Source organism: Myxine glutinosa, chromosome 5 (genome assembly GCF_964187855.1).
Source record: "Myxine glutinosa chromosome 5, kmMyxGlut1.1, whole genome shotgun sequence".
NCBI classification, from domain to species: Eukaryota; Metazoa; Chordata; class Myxini; order Myxiniformes; family Myxinidae; genus Myxine; species Myxine glutinosa.
In genome coordinates this window covers 168439346-168457148 of record NC_136265.1, presented here as the reverse complement: position 1 = coordinate 168457148, position 17803 = coordinate 168439346, and the positions used below count along the sequence as shown (strand labels likewise).

General features: G+C 47.2%; 1 protein-coding gene across 2 annotated transcripts in view; it reads right to left on the bottom strand.

Annotated features, from left to right (window-relative positions):
* MRPS5 (mitochondrial ribosomal protein S5) overlaps nt 1-11075 on the bottom strand; it is a 65270-nt gene extending 54195 nt beyond the window's left edge. Inside the window, exons 1-3 of one of the 2 annotated variants that reach the window (XM_068115603.2) lie at nt 10993-11075; nt 8846-9001; nt 3862-3981 (exon numbers count right to left, since the gene is read on the bottom strand). In XM_068115603.2, coding sequence (XP_067971704.2) covers nt 3862-3981; nt 8846-9001; nt 10993-11044 — 328 coding nt within the window. In that variant the 5' untranslated portion in view covers nt 11045-11075. Of the gene's footprint in view, nt 1-3861; nt 3982-8845; nt 9002-9066; nt 9214-10992 lie in introns of those variants that run through there. The other variant, XM_078779041.1, reaches the window with a different exon arrangement.
* Nucleotides 11076-17803: the final 6728 nt, after the last annotated feature.

Here is a 17803-nt window from a genome sequence, read left to right as displayed (position 1 = left end):
AGGCACCTACGACATCATCATTAACATATGTTATCCCACATGGAGAGTTCTTCATAATGAGCCATGTCTCGATTTTTCTATGCAGCGCTTTGGGAGATATAGAGGTGCAATTTTTTGGGGGGTTTTCCAAGATGGCGGCCGGACGATGTGACCGTTGACGTCATCATTGTTTTTTTTCTCCACCAATTTATCCCTAGGCTAGCAAAAGTACACGGCGTTGCTGGGTAACAATGAGGCGCTTCCTGATGGAATATGATATACGCAATCTGGGTCCATCACCTCGAGCAGGGGTTCTTAACCTGTGGTCCATGGACCCCTTTGGGGTCCGTGGATTGGCTTCAGGGGGTCCGTGAACCAGGCGCATAAAAATTATTTCAGCACCTGTTACCATCAAAACGAAAAGTAGAAATCGATTGGATGTCAAACATGACATGCGTGTTGCCTTGTCAAAGACCACTCCCCAATTTCATCTTCATATTGAAGCCAAACAACAACAACCTTCTCACTGAAATGTACTTTTGAGCAGAATTGAAGTTTATTTTTTGTTTAATTTGCACAATTTGGATATATTTCATTTTATTCAGGGAATGGTCATTGATTTTTGCATTAAAAAAGTGAGACATATTCTTTGTAAAGATTGTTTTTTTATTCTGATTATGACGGCATGTGAAGGAAATAATTTTCCTATGCAATAAAATGTATTCATTGTCTGCAAAATTTTGTGTTTATGTGCTTATGAGCATTTTTCTGGGGAGGGGTCCATAGCTTTCACCAGGTTCTCAAAGGGATCCATGACTCAAAAAAAGGTAAAGAACCCCTGACCGAGAGGGAATTTTAAAAACAGATCGCAAATACAGTGGAGCAGTGGCGTATCGAGGGAAAATGACGCTCGAGGCGAGATGTCAAATTGCCGCCCATGGTACCTTCCCATAAGTCTGAATGGCGCGTGTGTGTGTGTCCCCGCGTGTGTCGTGTGTCCCGCGTGTGTCGTGTCGTGTGTGTGTGTGTGTGTGTGTGTGTGTGTGTGTGTGTGTGTGTGTGTGTGTGTGTGTGTACCCCCATGTGTGTCCGTGTCCGTGTGTGTTCCGCATGTCCGTGTTGCATGTGGAAAAAGTAAGTACACTCCTACATTTATCACTACTTCAAGTACCTAAAATTAGAATCAGGTGCACCAGCTCAGGTGCAAATAATTAGAACATCGTTAGAGAGGATCTTGGAGGAACCTGTCTTATTTAAACCTCAAACATTTAGTTTGGTTTGCTCTTTGTTGTTGAAGTGTGCGGCGTCACCATGCCTAGATCAAAAGAGCTCTCCGAGGCCTTCATAAAGAAGGTTATAGATACCTACGAGTCTGGGAAGGGATTTAAAAAGATCTCCAAACAATTTGAAATCAACCATTCGACTGTCCGAAAGATCATCTACAAGTGGAGAAGATTCCAAACAACTGCCAACTTGTTCAGGCCAGGCCGCCCCAGCAAGTTCAGCCCGAGAGCAGACCGCAAGATGCTGAAATAATTCTCGAAGAACTCCAGAATGTCATCACGGGACCTACAGGTAGCACTTGCCACTGTTGATGTCAAAGTGCACGAGTCTACCATTAGAAAGAGGCAGCACAAATTTGATCTACATGGGAGGTGTGTCAGGAGGAAACCTTTGCTGTCCAGAAAGAACATCAGGGCAAGACTAAAGTTTGCCAATGAACACCTTGGCAAAGACCAGCACTTCTGGAACAATGTGCTCTGGACAGATGAGTCAAAGGCAGAGCTATTTGGCCACAGTACCAAAAGACATGTTTGGCGAAAACCAAAGACAGCATTTGACGACAAGAACCTGATACCAACTGTAAGGCATGGTGGTGGACATATTATGGTTTGGGGCAGCTTTGCTGCATCAGGGCCTGGGCAGCTCACCATCATAAAATCCACGATGAATTCTTCATTGCACCATAGGGTGCTTGAGGATAATGTGAGGCCATCTGTCGGGAAGAGGCCATCGCCAGGTCTTTAAAACGGCTGTTCACCACCATCTCTTATCTTCCCCAATCCAAAACCTTGATCTTTTCTACCCCCGCTAATTTCACCCCAAATCCACTTTTTTTCGGTGACTTTTGACTTCTTTCCTGGAAATCCTTGGTGTCCTTGCGTTTTATACCTATCCTGCCTCCCCCCAGGCCCTCTCCCTCCAAAAACATCTCCCGATGTCCCTGCTCTCAAATGTTGTGTTTGTGTGCTTCCTCCCCTTCTCTCCCCATGTTGTCGACCGCTCCCCTTTTTATATACTTTGTTTGCTTGTTTGTTTGATTTGTTTGTTTGATAAATGTTAGCTCTTTCACGAGCCTCGACTCTGTATACAAAAAAAAGAAGAAAAAAAAAGAAAAAAGTTTAAGCTCAACCGAAGGTGGACCTTGCAACATGACAATGACCCTAAACATACCAGTAAATCCACCAAGGAATGGCTGAAAAGAAAGAAATGGAGAGTTCTGGAATGGCCAAGTCAAAGCCTGGATCTAAATCCCATCGAGATGTTGTGGGGGGATTTGAAACGAGCTGTGCATGCAAGAAACCCCTCAAACATCGCACAGCTGAAAGAATTCTGCATGGCGGAGTGGCAAAAATTTATTCCAGTCGATGTCAGAGACTGGTAGACAGTTATAAGAAACGCCCACTTGAGGTTGTTTCTGCCCAAGGGGGCAATACCACCTATTAGAGCCAAGGGTGTACTTACTTTTTCCACAATTTCCTGTCAATCGGGTAAAACAGTTGCAGAGAAATTTATATTTATTCTGTGTGGACAAACAAACAAATAAACAAACGGACTCAAATGCAATACCCTCTCCTCAGGCGATGGTAATTATGAAATAAAAGTCTGCAAAATATTTAAAACAAAAGAAAACAAGCGTTACGCCTCGGTCCCCCGTCGGTGAAGTGATGCGAGTTGACAAAGTGGAGGATGCAAGGCGGCCATCTTGGATTTTGACGTGGCGACCCAATTTTCAATAGTGTTCTCCCTTATGCGTAGATACACCCACACACCAGCTTATAAGTTAGTAGTTCATTTATTTTTCAAGATATTTGCGCTCACAAGGTTCAGACATATATATGGTGGCGGCCATCATGGATTTTGACAAGGCGACCCAATTTTCAATAGCGTTCTCCTTATGCCTAGATACACCCACACACCAGATTAGAAGTTGGTACTTCGCCTATTTTTCAAGATATTCTTCTCACAAGGTTCAGACAGACATGGCGGTGGCCATCTTGGATTTTGACGTGGCGACCCAATTTTCAATAGCGTTCGTCCTTATGCGTAGATACACCCACACACCAGATTAGACGTTAGTAGTTCGTTTATTTTTCAAGACATTTCGCTCACAAGGTTCAGACATATATATGGTGGCGGCCTTCTTGGATTTTGACGTGGCGACCCAATTTTCAATATCGGTCTTCCTTATGCCTCGATACACCTACACACCAGATTAGAAGTTGGTACTTCGCTTATTTTTCAAGATATTCAGCTCACAAGGTTCAGACATACATGGCGGCGGCCATCTTGGATTTTGACGTGGCGACCCAATTTTCAATAGGGTTCTTCATTATGCCTAGATACACCCACACACCAGATTAGAAGTTGGTACTTCGCTTAGTTTTCAAGATATTCCTCTCACAAGGTTCAGACATACATGGCATCAGACATACATGGCGGCGGCCATCTTGGATTTTGACGTGGGTTGCACCCACACACCAAATTCGAATGCCGTCCTTCGCTTACGCACGCACGCACGCACGCACGCACGGACAGAGGGGAAAACCATAGTCCCCCTTTTGCTCCGCGGTGCGACGGGGGACAAAAATAAAAACCTACCCTCTCCAATTCTCTGACCCTTGTTGAGGTCTTTTCTAAACCTCTTCTTGCTTCTCTTTCCTCGACCCTTCCGAGATGATTTCTCAGCCAGCGCACCTTTCCACAGCAGATCAGCAGTCACTGCGCAGAAAAACGCGGACACACCAAGAAGATTCAGTGTGGACCTGCTTTGGGAAAAGGGGGGATGAGATACAACAACAACAACAACAACATGCATTTTAAGGCCATTTTCCCTGCAAGAGCGGGGGTTAGCCTTGCGGTCCCCATGACAATCTTCTCCATTTTACCCTATTTTCTGCATCTCTCCTTGTTAACCCCCTTGCCCGCATGTCTTCTTCCACTGTCTTTAGCCAAGTCTTTCTCGGTCGTCCCCGTCTCGGTCTTCCCGGATGAGATATCCCAACAAAAAGAACAAGTACAGATACACAAGAACTAGTACAGAGAATGGGGGCAGGAGGGGGGAAGGGGAGGGGGAGGGGGAGGCAGGAGAGGAAGGGGAGTGGCTCACGTTTCTGAGTGAATTTGGCTCACGTTTCTGAGTTAAGTGTGATGCCGATCAGGAAGAAGAAGCCGTACTACCAAATTCGTACACTTCCAGAATTGTTTGATTTATTTGGATTCAAATGTCTGGTAATTGTTTTCTATTTATTTATGCGAATGTATACTTGTGCATAACTGTCATTAATTTAAAAAGGCTTCGGCAATATCGAGCGATTTTTTTTTTAACTCCAAAAAAACTAACTGTTTTTTTCCATTTTGGGGGGGGGGGGGGGGGGGGGGCGAAAACACTCCCAGGCACTCACTGATGAACCTCTGAAAGTTTCATGAAGATCCGTTCAGCTATCTCTGAATAAAACGCGGACACACACACAGACAACTCGCGTTTATATACAGTCACGTGAAAAAAGTAAGTACACCTCATGTAAAGTTTTGACTTTTTCAGCATATTTCAACATACAGCTATTTGATCTTCATTTCAACAATATTGAGAGATAAAGGTGATATAATATAACAAATATCATGAAACATTTACATTTTGTAGTCCATTGTATAATTTAAATAAACATAAATGCAAATTTCGCATGTGGAAAAAGTAAGTACACCCCTACATTTATCACTACTTCAAATACCTAAAATTAGAATCAGGTGCACATGCACAGGTGCAAATGATTAGAACATCGTTAGAGAGGATCTTGGAGGAACCTGTCTTATTTAAACCTCAAACATTTAGTTTGGTTTGCTCTTTGTTGTTGAAGTGTGCGGCATCACCATGCCTAGATCAAAATAACTCTCTGAGGCCTTCAGAAAGAAGGTTATAGATGCCTACAAGTCTGGGAAGGGATTTAAAACGATCTCCAAACAATTTGAAATGAATCATTCGACTGTCCGGAAGATCATTTTCAAGTGGAGAAGATTCCAAACAACTGCCAACTTGTTCAGGCCAGGCCGCCCCAGCAAGTTCAGCCCGAGAGCAGACCGCAAGATGCTGAAAGAAGTCTCTAAGAACCCAAGAATGTCATCACGGGACCTACAGGTAGCTCTTGCCACTATTAATGTCAAAGTGCACGAGTCTACCATTAGAAAGAGGCTGCACAGATTTGATCTACATGGGAGGTGTGCCAGGAGGAAACCTTTGCTGTCCAGAAAGAAGAAAGAACATCAGGGCAAGACTAAAGTTTGCCAATGAACACCTCGGCAAAGACCAGCACTTCTGGAACAATGTGCTCTGGACAGATGAGTCAAAGGTAGAGCTATTTGGCCACAGTACCAGAAGACATGTTTGGCGAAAACCAAACACAGCATTTGACCACAAGAACCTGATATCAACTGTAAAGCATGGTGGTGGAAATATTATGGTTTGGGTCAGCTTTGCTGCATCAAAATTATATTTTGTTTGTCTGGTTGATTTGTTTGTGAAATAAATGTTAGCTCTTTCACGAGCCTCGATACAGTATACAAAAAAAAAAAAAAAAAAAATCAGGGCCTGGGCAGCTCACCATCATAGAATCCACTATGAATTCTTTATTGTACAAGAGGGTGCTTGAGGATAATGTGAGGCCATCTGTCGGGAAGTTGAAGCTCAACTGAAGGTGGACCTTGCAACATGACAATGACCCTAAACATACAAGTAAATCCACCAAGGAATGGCTGAAAAGAAAGAAATGGAGAGTTCTGGAATGGCCAAGTCAAAGCCTGGATATATATCCCATCGAGATGTTGTGAGGGGATTTGAAACGAGCCGTGCATGCAAGAAACCCCTCAAACATCGCACAGCTGAAAGAATTCTGCATGGAGGAGTGGGCAAAAATTTCTCCCAGTCGATGTCAGAGACTGGTAGACAGTTATAAGAAACGCCTACTTCAGGTTGTTTCTGCCAAAGGGGGCAATACCACCTATTAGAGCCAAGGGTGTACTTACTTTTTCCACATGCGAAATTTGCATTTATGTTTATTTAAATTAGACAATGGACTACAAAATGTAAATGTTTCATGATATTTGTTATATTATATCACCTTTATCTGACAATATTGTTGAAATGAAGATCAAATAGCTGTATGTTGAAATATGTTGAAAAAAGTCAAAACTTTACATGGGGTGTACTTACTTTTTCACGTGACTGTATATATAAATCGGGATTTTAAATTTAATTCAAAAATTGAACCAGACGTCAATTCTCTTTCAAACATTCAAAACGACAGAGGTAGTTATTTATCACAGCATCTGTAGAATTTTCACCCTTTTACTCAACTCCGTTTCACTGTTATTTGGTGGAGCAAAAAGTCAACTGAGCTTTATAGATATTTAGATGCAGAAGTGTTGTGCAGAAGGAAGTAAGGAAAGGGTGCATCGTCAAGGGATAGAAACCAGGTATGGTGGACGGAGGAAGTAGCAACGGCAATTGGTGAAAAGGAGGAGGTTTGGAAGAGGATAGAGGAGATCAAGGATAGAGGGAGGCAACCGGATGCGGGGTTGCTGCACCTATATGGGCAGAAGAAGAAGACAGCAAGAAGGGCTGTGGATAAGGCGAGGAATGATATGGAAGATAAGGTATACAACAAGTTGGAAGAGGATGGCGAGAGGAAGATGAAGATCTTTAAGATCTATATACAAGAAGATCTATAAATTGGCTCGTGACAGGGATGAGGGGGAGGTGGTAATTAAGGATGGTGGCGGGAGCTAGTGACAGAGTATTGAAGGTGCCGGAAGGATATTTCAAACAGCTGTTGAACCCGGAAGGAAGCAACAGTGAGCTGGAGCTACCGAGTTATGTGGAGAGGAAAGTGGAGTTGGTGGAAATCAATGGAAGAGGAAGTGTGGATGGCATTGAACAGGATGAAAAAGGGAAGGGCACCAGACATTGATGAGGTGTGCACAGAGATGATAACAGCAGCGGGAGAAGTCGGAATCAGGTGGAAGAAGAGGATGTTGAATGCATGTATGAAATCTGCATCAATTCTGGAGGAGCGGAGGACAGGGTAAATGTGCCGATATGAAAGAGTAAGGGGGATGTTCAAGATCTGAGGAAGTACAGGGGCATTAGACTCCATGGTCATGTCATAAAGGTGCTGGAGAGGTTCTGGATGAGAGGATAGGGAAGAGTGTGGAGATGGAAATCGGAGAAGAGCTGTTGGGGTTTTGAAATGGTAGGGGAATGACAGATGGGATGTTCATACTGAGACAGCTGGTGGAGAAGAGGTTGGAGGTGCAAGGTGAAATACCATTGGGATTTGTGGATCTGGAGAATATCCTATGACACTGTCCTAAGAGAGATGGTGATGGTGACACTGAAATGGATGGAAATGCCGGAGGCAGAAATTAGGTTGATGGAAGGGACGTACAAGGGAATGAAGGGGAGAGAGTTTTGGTTGGTCCTGGGATGTCGGAGGAGTTCAATGTGAACATCGGTTTGCAGCAAGGAAGCGCTCTTAGCCCAGTCTTGTTTATCATGGTGATGGAGCTGGTAAGCAGGAAGGTAAACATGATGGATATTCTGGGGAGGATATTGTATGCGGACAATTTGGTTGTTGTGGTGGAGAGTGGGTGGGATTTTCAGGAAGTACTGACGGAGTGGAAGGAGGCATTTGAGAAACATGGGCTGAAAATGTGCATTGAGAAGATGGAGCTGATAGGAGTTGGGCAGCAGAGGAAATAAATGAATATTGGGTTAGAGGGGAAGGAGATCAGACAAGGAAATAGGTGTGAGTAGGTAGGTCACAGGTGTATGTACTGGGATGCAGCCATTTGTGCCAAACGGTGTACAAGTACCTTCACCAGGTTTGCACTGGCCCTATAAACTTGTACAATTCTCTGCTCTTTTCTCAGATGAAAAAGTTTTAAATAATCACCACTACCATCTAACACATAAACCACAATGTCAATTTGTGTGTTTGTACTGCTGTCTGTCCCCCTTTATAAGGAAAGGTTTTAAATAAAGGCCAACCTTTTAACACAAATGTGTGTTCACTACTGTCTATTTTTGAGGATAAAACAGACTCGAAAAACATTTTCCATAAATGAGTAATTATGTCTTCTATTAGAATTGTAGACGGTGGCTTGCAAACCGAGCCTCAAGGGCGGTGTACAGAATAGGTTTTTTTTTAAAATAATAAATACAAGGCACAGGGAGGTGAAATTCGCTGCACATGATGTGCAACCCTCGTAAAGTAAAACGAGTCTTCATTTCGTCAAACGAAATACAACAACAACAAACAACAACATGCATTTTAAAGGCCATTTTTCCTACTAGAGCGGGGTTTCGTCAAACGAAATGTAAACTTTTATTTTACTTTTATTTGTAAAAACAGTAAAAACACCTTATTCATTCTCCACTCAACTGTTCGTGCTTTTACTAATAAAAGGAAGAGAAGGGGGGAGGTGCGGGGGAAGGGAGGTGCGGGGGAATGAATCACAGCATAAAGACTCCTTGTAAGGTTTCCTCAACTCTGTGGGCACGTGTGTCCTTCCTCCAGTAAGTTGTACTCACGTTTGCCAAAGAAGCTCGTGTAGCGAACGGGTTGTTGCACAGTTCCCAGGTACGTGTCCGGGATCCAAAGGAAGGACCTGTCTCTGTCTTGCGAGGAAGATGGAGGCAAAGGCCTGGCATTCAGCCGGGTGGACAACATGCATGCTGCCCGTCTCTCTGCACCAAACAAAAACATTACAGCCTAAACATCTTCACTGTTTAACGACACAACAAATACGGACCTTTTAGACTGTTGAGGGATCCACCTTTGCCGACTTTGTATAAAATGGCTGACAGGAAGTGCAGACCTACGATAAAGGAAGGCTCTTGTGCAGGGTCCATTTCCATTTCATTTGAGCTGAATTCTGGTTATAAAGTGCATATCAAACTAAGTCACAAAAATATAAATCAAGGCATTTTCACGTGACTTTTTGTCCACATTCGCCAGTTTTTTAATCGAGTTCTGAGCAGATATATCAATTTAAGGACGGGTGATGTGATTTAATATGATTGGATGATCAAATGACAACCCCATGACAACCAGAATATAAAACGACAACAACAACAACAATCCTGTGATGGTTGGGCTTGAAGCACCGTTCACCAGAATGCAATCATCATCTGGCAGGGCGAATGCTTTGAGAAAAGTGGAATTTCAACGGAACAGAGGAGAATAATGGAGTTGCTGCAAGTACATTTAGATGGCATAGGCAGAATTGTAAGACACTGCTAATTATGCATACAAAGCACAAAGCTGAGTCAGATTGGAAACAAAAAAAGACATACGTAGACACTGTTCGTTTATAGTAGATAGATCACAGCACTGGGTGAATTTGTCCACAGGGGCATGTTTAATCCACTGGTAAATATCACTTCCAAGGGGAGATTGTGATAAAAACTCCCAGTCAACTCCAGAGCGCACACATTCGTCTCTTGATCTCCTCTTGCTTAAACTCAGAAAATCCTCTTTCTGGAACTGGGCAGTTTGCCCAAGACGGCAAAGGAGGTTCCAGGTCAAAAGGTCAAGGTGGTGCTGGACCATTCACCCAAGAAAGAAAAGGGGGTGCTGTGCATTTTGACCAAGAGAGCAAGGAAGGGAGGGGGGGGGGGGGGAGGAGGGTGCCGGGCCGATACCCCAATAGGGCAAGGGGGTGCCGGGCCGTTCCCCCAATAGGGCAAGTGGGTGCCGGGCCAATCCCCCAATAGGGCAAGGGGATGCAGGGCCGATCCCCCAATAGGGCAAGGGGGTGCTGGGCCGTTCCCCCAATAGGGAAAGGGGGTGCCGGGCCGATCCCCCAATAGGGCAAGGGGGATGCCGGGCCAATCCCCCAATAGGGCAAGGGGGTGCAGGGCCAATCCCCCAATAAGGCAAGGGGGTGCTGGGCTGTTCCCCCAATAGGGCAATGGGGTGCAGGGCCGATCCCCCAAAAGGGCAAGGGGGTGCTGGGCCGTTCCCCCAATAGGGAAAGGGAGTGCCGGGCCGATCCCCCAATAGGGCAAAGGGGTGCCGGGCCAATCCCCCAATAGGGCAAGGGGGTGCAGGGCCAATCTCCCAATAAGGCAAGAGGGTGCTGGGCTGTTCCCCCAATAGGGCAATGGGGTGCAGGGCCGATTCCCCCAAAAGGGAAAGGGGGTGCTGGGCCGTTCCCCCAAAAGGGGAAGGGGGTGCTGGGCCGTTGGTTCAAGAAAGTAAATATTGTCAGCTTGCTGTTCACCATATTCTTTCATTGTGCTCCATAATGTGTTTTGTTTTCGTAATTCTATGTAGGAAAATGCGACAAATGATTATGGTAGTTGGTACATCAGTCTCACCCGAAAACACTGAACAAATGTTTAGGCGGTGCTCGCTCTTCAACATTTAATTTATTAATTGCAATACACAAAACAGACAAAGTTTTAAATGCTTTTGTGATTGATTGTGATTCCCAGACAAAGACAAAGACAACCTTGGAAGCCATCGGTACGACCTTTAACAACGACCCTTCCTATAGTATAGTAGTAGTACTATAGTCGCGTTGCACGCAAATTTACATCCCGGCCTGGTTATGTCGAGCTCGACTAGTGCAGGCCGGATCAGCGGACGATGCTCTTATCAGAAAAGGTTTGCAAATGACAAGAATCACATTCGCCATGGAGGTGGGGAAAAAGGGGTCAGCACCCGCCTGTACCTGCGTCAAGACCTCTCCGCAAGCAGCACAGAGCAGCTCCCCACAAAGCCATGTCGGCAAGTTTAAACCACAAACTAACAATCAACGATATTATTACGCGATTGTCTCCGAAATGAATATTTCATAAAGTTTATAGAAAGACTAAAACATTTATGTAGGTTTATATATTGATAGTTGAAATTTTACAGCAGGGCAAACGGAAAATACCAAACAGCGCTTCTAAAAATACACCGCCGAATTATTCGGTTAGGTTCATCAGTAATTTACACAACCACACATTTACAGCCACTGATGCTACAATGAAATGGGTTTTCGTCACTGGATCTTCAATTACAATTGTTTCAGTTTCACTTTATTTTCTTCATTGAATCCATAAAACACAAAATACATCTTACGTTGAGAACAGTGGACAGAACTGAATAAAAGTATGGCTTGTAAAATTTCAGGTTCCTTTGACCTGAAACAAATGATGAAATTAATTGTTTAATTGTGAAGAAAATATGAAGAGACAGAATTAAAGAAATATTGTTAAATAAAATCCCTGTAATCTATCTACATTGTAAAAGGAGCGGTATCTAAACAAGAATGTATCAATTGAATGCAGGTTTATTAGCAACAACGATGAACAATCAATCTGCAAGACAAAGAAAGCGATGGTAGATATTAGAATAAGATAATAGATACAGAATATGCAAATAACAATGCGCAGTATTACACAAGATGAGAACGCAATAGAGAACAGCACCATACAAGAGTTGTCTATCTCCCTTTCCCAAAAACGTTCAATTGTGACACAGAATAGAACGAAACTGGAGACCGAGAAAAAGGATCACATGAGTTTATAATTGATATTCTTCTGAATTGAATCGGGCTGGTGGTTTGATAATTCGCTTCGGGCGGCCCGTCACCACCCGATCAATCGTCGGAGTCCTCTGAGGGCAGTTCGTAATTTCCTGGTCCATTGTGGGAGTCTCCGGTGGGTGGTTCACTATCGCCCTGTCCGACGCCGGAGTCCCCTCCAGCTGGTCCATCATCACCCGAACCGTCAAGGGGGCAGAAATAGGCAGTGACCGTGGAGGTGTGGCGGTGGTCTGCACATGTGGTTGGTTAGCGACTCTCGCGGGTGGTGTCATCGCGGTGGTGGAGCGGAGTGTCTGTGAAGGTAAGCCCGGCGCAATGACATGTTGGGGTTCACCCTTCTGGGGAGTGGTAACAGGATTGAGACAGACTCTTGGAGCGGCGATGGGTTGGGTACCAGGCATTAAGTATTTCGGTACGATTGGCATAACACTTGGCATAACGCTTGGCAGCATGCCACTTTTGCCAGTCGTAGTGGGGGTTGTCATGCTGAAAGGCGTAAAACGTCGCAGGAACTTACGATTCCGGAGAGTGATTCTTCCGGAGCCATCCACCTTGACAACGTATTGATCGAATTGTTTTACCTCAATCACGGTTCCGGTCCGGTCCCATTTTCGTGGTTCCAGGCCGGTCTGGTTCTGGATCCGGACATGGTCCCCAACCGCCAGTGGAGGTAGTTTTGTCGTGTGTTCAGAGAGTCTTTCGATCTCCCTGGCATGCCGAATGCGCAAAGCTTCCTCACGATTGTTGCGTGTTTCCCGCCAGGTGTCCGATGGCAAGTATCTGCCTGGGATGATGGGTATGAAGTCCTTGACTGGCCTCTTGAAGATGATCATGGCTGGAGACAACCTAGTGTCCTGATCCGGTGCATTCCGGTACTGGAGTATTGCACGTTGGAACCGATCAGTGTCTAGTTCACCATTGGAACCAGTGTTATCGGTGATCATTCTTTTCGATGTTTTGACTGCGATCTCGGCACGACAGTTGCTGTGTGGGAAGGCAGTGGATGACAACCGATGGTTAACGCCCCACCGACGCAAGAAGTCTTGGGTGTCATGTGCCGTGAATTCTGGCCCACCGTCAGATGCCAATTCGTCGGGGATACCATAAGTGGCGAAGTTCGACCGCAGACATTTCACTAGGCCTTGTGCCCCGCCAGTTGTTAGCTGAATGATTGGCCAATTAGAGTAACGATCAACGGTGACCAAATAACTCCGACCCTTGTGATGAAAGTAATCTGAACAAACGTACTGGAAAGGGTAGGCAGGTTCAGCTGGGGCTGTAGGTGGAGCGCTTGGTTGCGATGGGGCCATCCGATTGCAGTGTGAGCAGCGATTGCGCATCTCATGAATCTGGGGAGTGATTCCAGGCCAAAAGATCGAGCTGCTGGCCGGGGTGGTCATAGCCGTGACTCCTTGGTGAGCAGCATGAAGATTCTCAAGGACAAGCTTCCGTAGCTTCGGTGGGATGATAATCCTCCCCTTGTAGACCACTATGCCATCAATAGTGTAGAGGTGTTCACGGAAGGGAAAGTATTCCAAAATGGACACAGGGAAATCGTCCCGACTGGCAGGTAGACCCTGCTCAATAGAATTGAGTAACTGCAGCATCTGAGTGTCACTTGCTGTTTCGTCCCGAACATCGTCCCAAGTGACGGACCGCACAGAATCGAGCGTCTTGATGGCTGCCATAGAAATAGCCATTTCCATGCCAGTGTCGTCATCTGTGGTCCACAGCCCAGTCAAGGTGTGCTGTCTTAGTGTAGTCGATGTGGCCACATCCATAATGGAGGAAATGTCATCCACCAGTGGCAGTCGTTCCGATGGTCTGGCACCCGACGGATGTCGTGAAATCGCATCTGGTACGCAGTGTCGTTTTCCCGGGATGTGGATAATTCGGAAACGATATGCTAGAGTCCTTTCTTTCAAGTTGGCAAGCCGCGTGTTATGGATGTCCTCTAATCGTCTGTCGCCAAGAAGCTTGATTAAGGGCTTGTGATCGACGGCAATAATCAGGTTCTTGCATCCCAACACAAAATACTTTACTTTTTCCAGGCTGTCCGCCACTGCTAGAGCTTCACCCTCTATCGGAGCATAGCGCGACTCCGCTGCATGGGTGAAGCGGCCTCCAGCAAGGGTGATTTTCCAGCCATCGGGGCAGCACTGTGGGGTTTCACCAGGGCATCTGCAGTGTTTTTGGAGGAGCCAGAAGCCAATCCCATCCTTCGACCAGTCAGTTGCGAGACATGTTGTCTGTTCCTTGTCAAAGATCCGGACCCCATTTGCGACTTCAGATATGATGAGTCGTTTTGATTCTTCGAATAGGGATTGTAGTGTTGCATCCCAGTAGAAGGGGGTGGATGGTTTTAGGAGGTCCCGAAAAGGTCGCATCCTCTCGGTCATGCTGAAGCAGTATGTTACCTGATTGACTAGCCCAAACCAGGAGCGAATGTCAGTAATTGTTTTTGGTGTGGGGAAGTCCTGTATCGCTTGGAGATACCTTTGGCATGGTCGTACACTGTCCATGGTGATCTCGAATCCAGCGAATTCGACCGTGTCCTGACCAAAATGGAATTTCGTCGGATTTTGCGTAATCCCATTTCGGCCGCACAGGTCGAGCCAGTTGCATGTCTGAAAAAAGCTCTCTTCCAATGTGTCGCTCCACATGATGGTATCATCAATACATTTGGACTTGTTTTTGAAGTCCGATACAATTTCGTCAAATCGTCTGGAGTATCCATCACCTGAAGCGATGTAACCTTGGGGAGTGGTGCAGTAACGGTATCGGCCCCATGGTGTGATGAACGTTGTCAGGTGGCGGTCACATTCTCTGATTGGAACGCTGTGATAGCCATTCCAGGCGTCTGTTACCGTCTTTTTGGTGTTATGTGGCACCGCCATTGCTTGATGGAAGGGTGACTGGGTGTGGTGGGTCTCACGTGTGCAGTGCGCATTCAGTGGTTGCAGATCAACTGTCCTCCGTGGGGTCCCATCCTTCTTTGGACAGACGACCATTCTGCTGCACCATGTCACTGGTTCACCAATTGGCACCGGTTCCAGAACCCCTAACCTGATGTCGCGATCGATACCAGCCTTGACTTCTGCCTGCCAGTGTAAGGGGACAGGCACTGGGGTGTGCACCGCTTTTGGTGTTGCCTCGGGGTCAACCATCAGTGTGAGAGGCGGACCTTCCATGTGGGGTAGTGGTTGGTGTTCGCAGACATTGAATGTGCTGCTTTTGTAGTACTCCAGTAGCCATTTCTCCAGCCTCTCTCGGTTCTCGTCAGTGGCCGGAAATGGGATAGATGTAGGCAGTGTAGGGGGAAGCGATCTTTCCGGGCAGTTACAATTTGCATCGATAACTGCTGCCACTGCAGCACCAACTGTGTTGGATTCGCCAATGGTTGGGAAGCTACTAGACACGAGGCCTAGATCGACGCATGCTTCACGACTGAGATACATGTTCCGTGTGTCAGGTGAGATGTAGCAGATTTGTCGGGTTTCAATAATGTCGCCATTGGCTGTGCGACCAGACAGGTGTAGGAGCATGGCGCCGATAATCCGGACCCTTCCACTGTTAACAGCATTCATCTTCAGGTTGACAGGTAACAGGTCTTCATTACGCAGCCCGAGTTTGTGGAAAATATTAAGTCCTGTGAGGCAGCTTTGACAGCCAGTGTCGGCCATGGCCTGGAGCCTGGCCGATTTCGGGAGTCGGGATGACAGTGGCTGGCCGAAATGGTCATAAGCTTCCTTATCGATCCGTGCTATGAGTTTTATGTACGGCTGTGGTTGAGACTTCTTCTTGGTCCAGCCAGAGAGGTGGTCAAATATATGGTGGTCGAGGTGTAGTGGAGTTGACAAGGTGGCCATGGCCCTTTTAATTTGCGGCTTCCAAATGGCCATTTCTCGTTCCGTGACAGAGCAGAGGAGATCGTGGACCTGGCTGCTTTCTTCCACATCATGAGCATCCATTGATTTGTCCGTAGGTTTGTTGTCCGCCTTTTTCGTGCCTCCCCGGCAGACATGTGCGAAATGGCCGCGAGTGGCACATTTACTGCATGTTTTCCCATAGGCATTGCAGAATTGACGCCTTTGGTCGATGTTCGGCTGTTTGCCATGACCAGTTTTGCCGCAATAACTACAAATGGCCGCCTGCTTGTCGGTAGTGATCAGGGCTCTTTTTTTCTTCCAGTTTTTGTATTGGCTTGCGCCATGAGCGCCTTCACTATCGAGCAAGGCATTCTGGGAACGTTTCCCTGCTTCCTTGGCCTCGACGAAAATGAGAACTTCCTCCAAGCTCATGTTCTGATTTTGATCGCCGAGAATGTCCTGTTGTATATCTTGATCGGCGAGTCCCCGACATAGGACATCGCGAACCATGTCCTTGGTGTAGTTGACATCAGTAGGGGGATTGCATGAGCATACAACAGAAAACTTGCAGATCTCGGCTTGACCAGCCAGACGGGCTGCGTAGGTACGAATTGGTTCTTCTCGGTCCTGTCGCATGTTGTGGAGGTTGACGCGGGACACCATAGTATTCTCCTCTCGGACAGCAAGGGACCGAATGGCTTGTAGTATAGCTGCCTCGTCCTTGATTTCAATGCGTGGGTTGCTGCGGTGGAGGTCACGTCGTAGGTTATCATCACAACATTCAAGGAGTTGAACGCGAACATCATTGCCGATTATCTGGGTCGCTGCCTTGTAACCATCCCATCTTCTGGTGAAATATTGCCAATCTTCGCTGGTGCCGCCGGTTTGGATACGAGGACGGCTGACTTTGTCCGGTTTGGCTGGTGCAATGGACGTGTGAGTCATGGCGTGGATGGAGAGCTGGATAGCAGCAACGGCATTGTCTGTGCTGTCAGTAACGTAGACACAGCTCGGGAAGGGGCAGACTGCAGCAGGCATCTTCAGATGAGTTGATTGTTCATAAACAAGAATGTGTGGCGGACACAAAAGCCCACTGGCGTGGTGACATCATTCCACGCACCAAGTGGGCGGTGGCCACGCCCGAGGGAGAGGCGTGGCCTCATGATATACACCGAGCGACCAGCCCGGAGGAGTTCAGTGTTACAGTGTAGTCTTACAATAAAGACGTTTATATGTTACCGCTTGTCCGCTTCCTCCTTGCTCACAAGCAGCGCGCGTAACGCCGCGCTTTACTGGTGACCCTCGACGTTGGATCTGCCGAAGCGATCCTTCCACACGCGACGCCATCGCCATGGCCGCCTTCGTCAAACTTCCGGAATTTTGGGAGGCTCAGGCCGAAGTCTGGTTCGTCCAGGCCGAAGCCCAATTTCAGCTTCGGCACCTCACCGGCGATGACACGCGCTACTGCCACGTCGTCGCCTCCCTCGGGCCCGGCATGGCCGCTCGAGTTGTGTCCGTCCTTCGCCACCCACCGGACGGCCACAAGTACGAGGCACTCAAGCGGCTACTCCTAGCCACGTTCAGCCTCACGGACGACGCACGGGCCGACCGCCTCCTGGATCTCCCCGAGCTCGGTGAGACGCGCCCGTCGGTCCGAATGGACCATATGCTGTCACTGTTGGGCGACGAAGCCCCCGGTTCGCTATTCCGGGCGCTTTTCCGTCGCCAACTTCCAGCGCAGGTTCGCCTCGCGTTGGCCGGGACCGGACTAACGGAACCCCGAGCATTGGCGGCCGAGGCGGACAAGTACTTCGCCGCTTCGGACACGCGGGCGAGCGTTGGCGTGGCCGTCACGGCCTTCGACGCTGATGTTCCACAGCATCATCTTCTACAGCACGCTGAAGTTCAGCAGCATGCTGATACGCACCTCGTGAACGCCGCCACGCCCCGCCCACCGCCGCGGCGAAAACCGCCACCGCGGGGAAACCCGTCGACTCCACCGGCCTGGCGGAGCCAGCCGCGCTCCTCCAGCTCCACCACCTGGTGCTGGTTCCACGCCAAGTTCGGCCACGAAGCTCGGC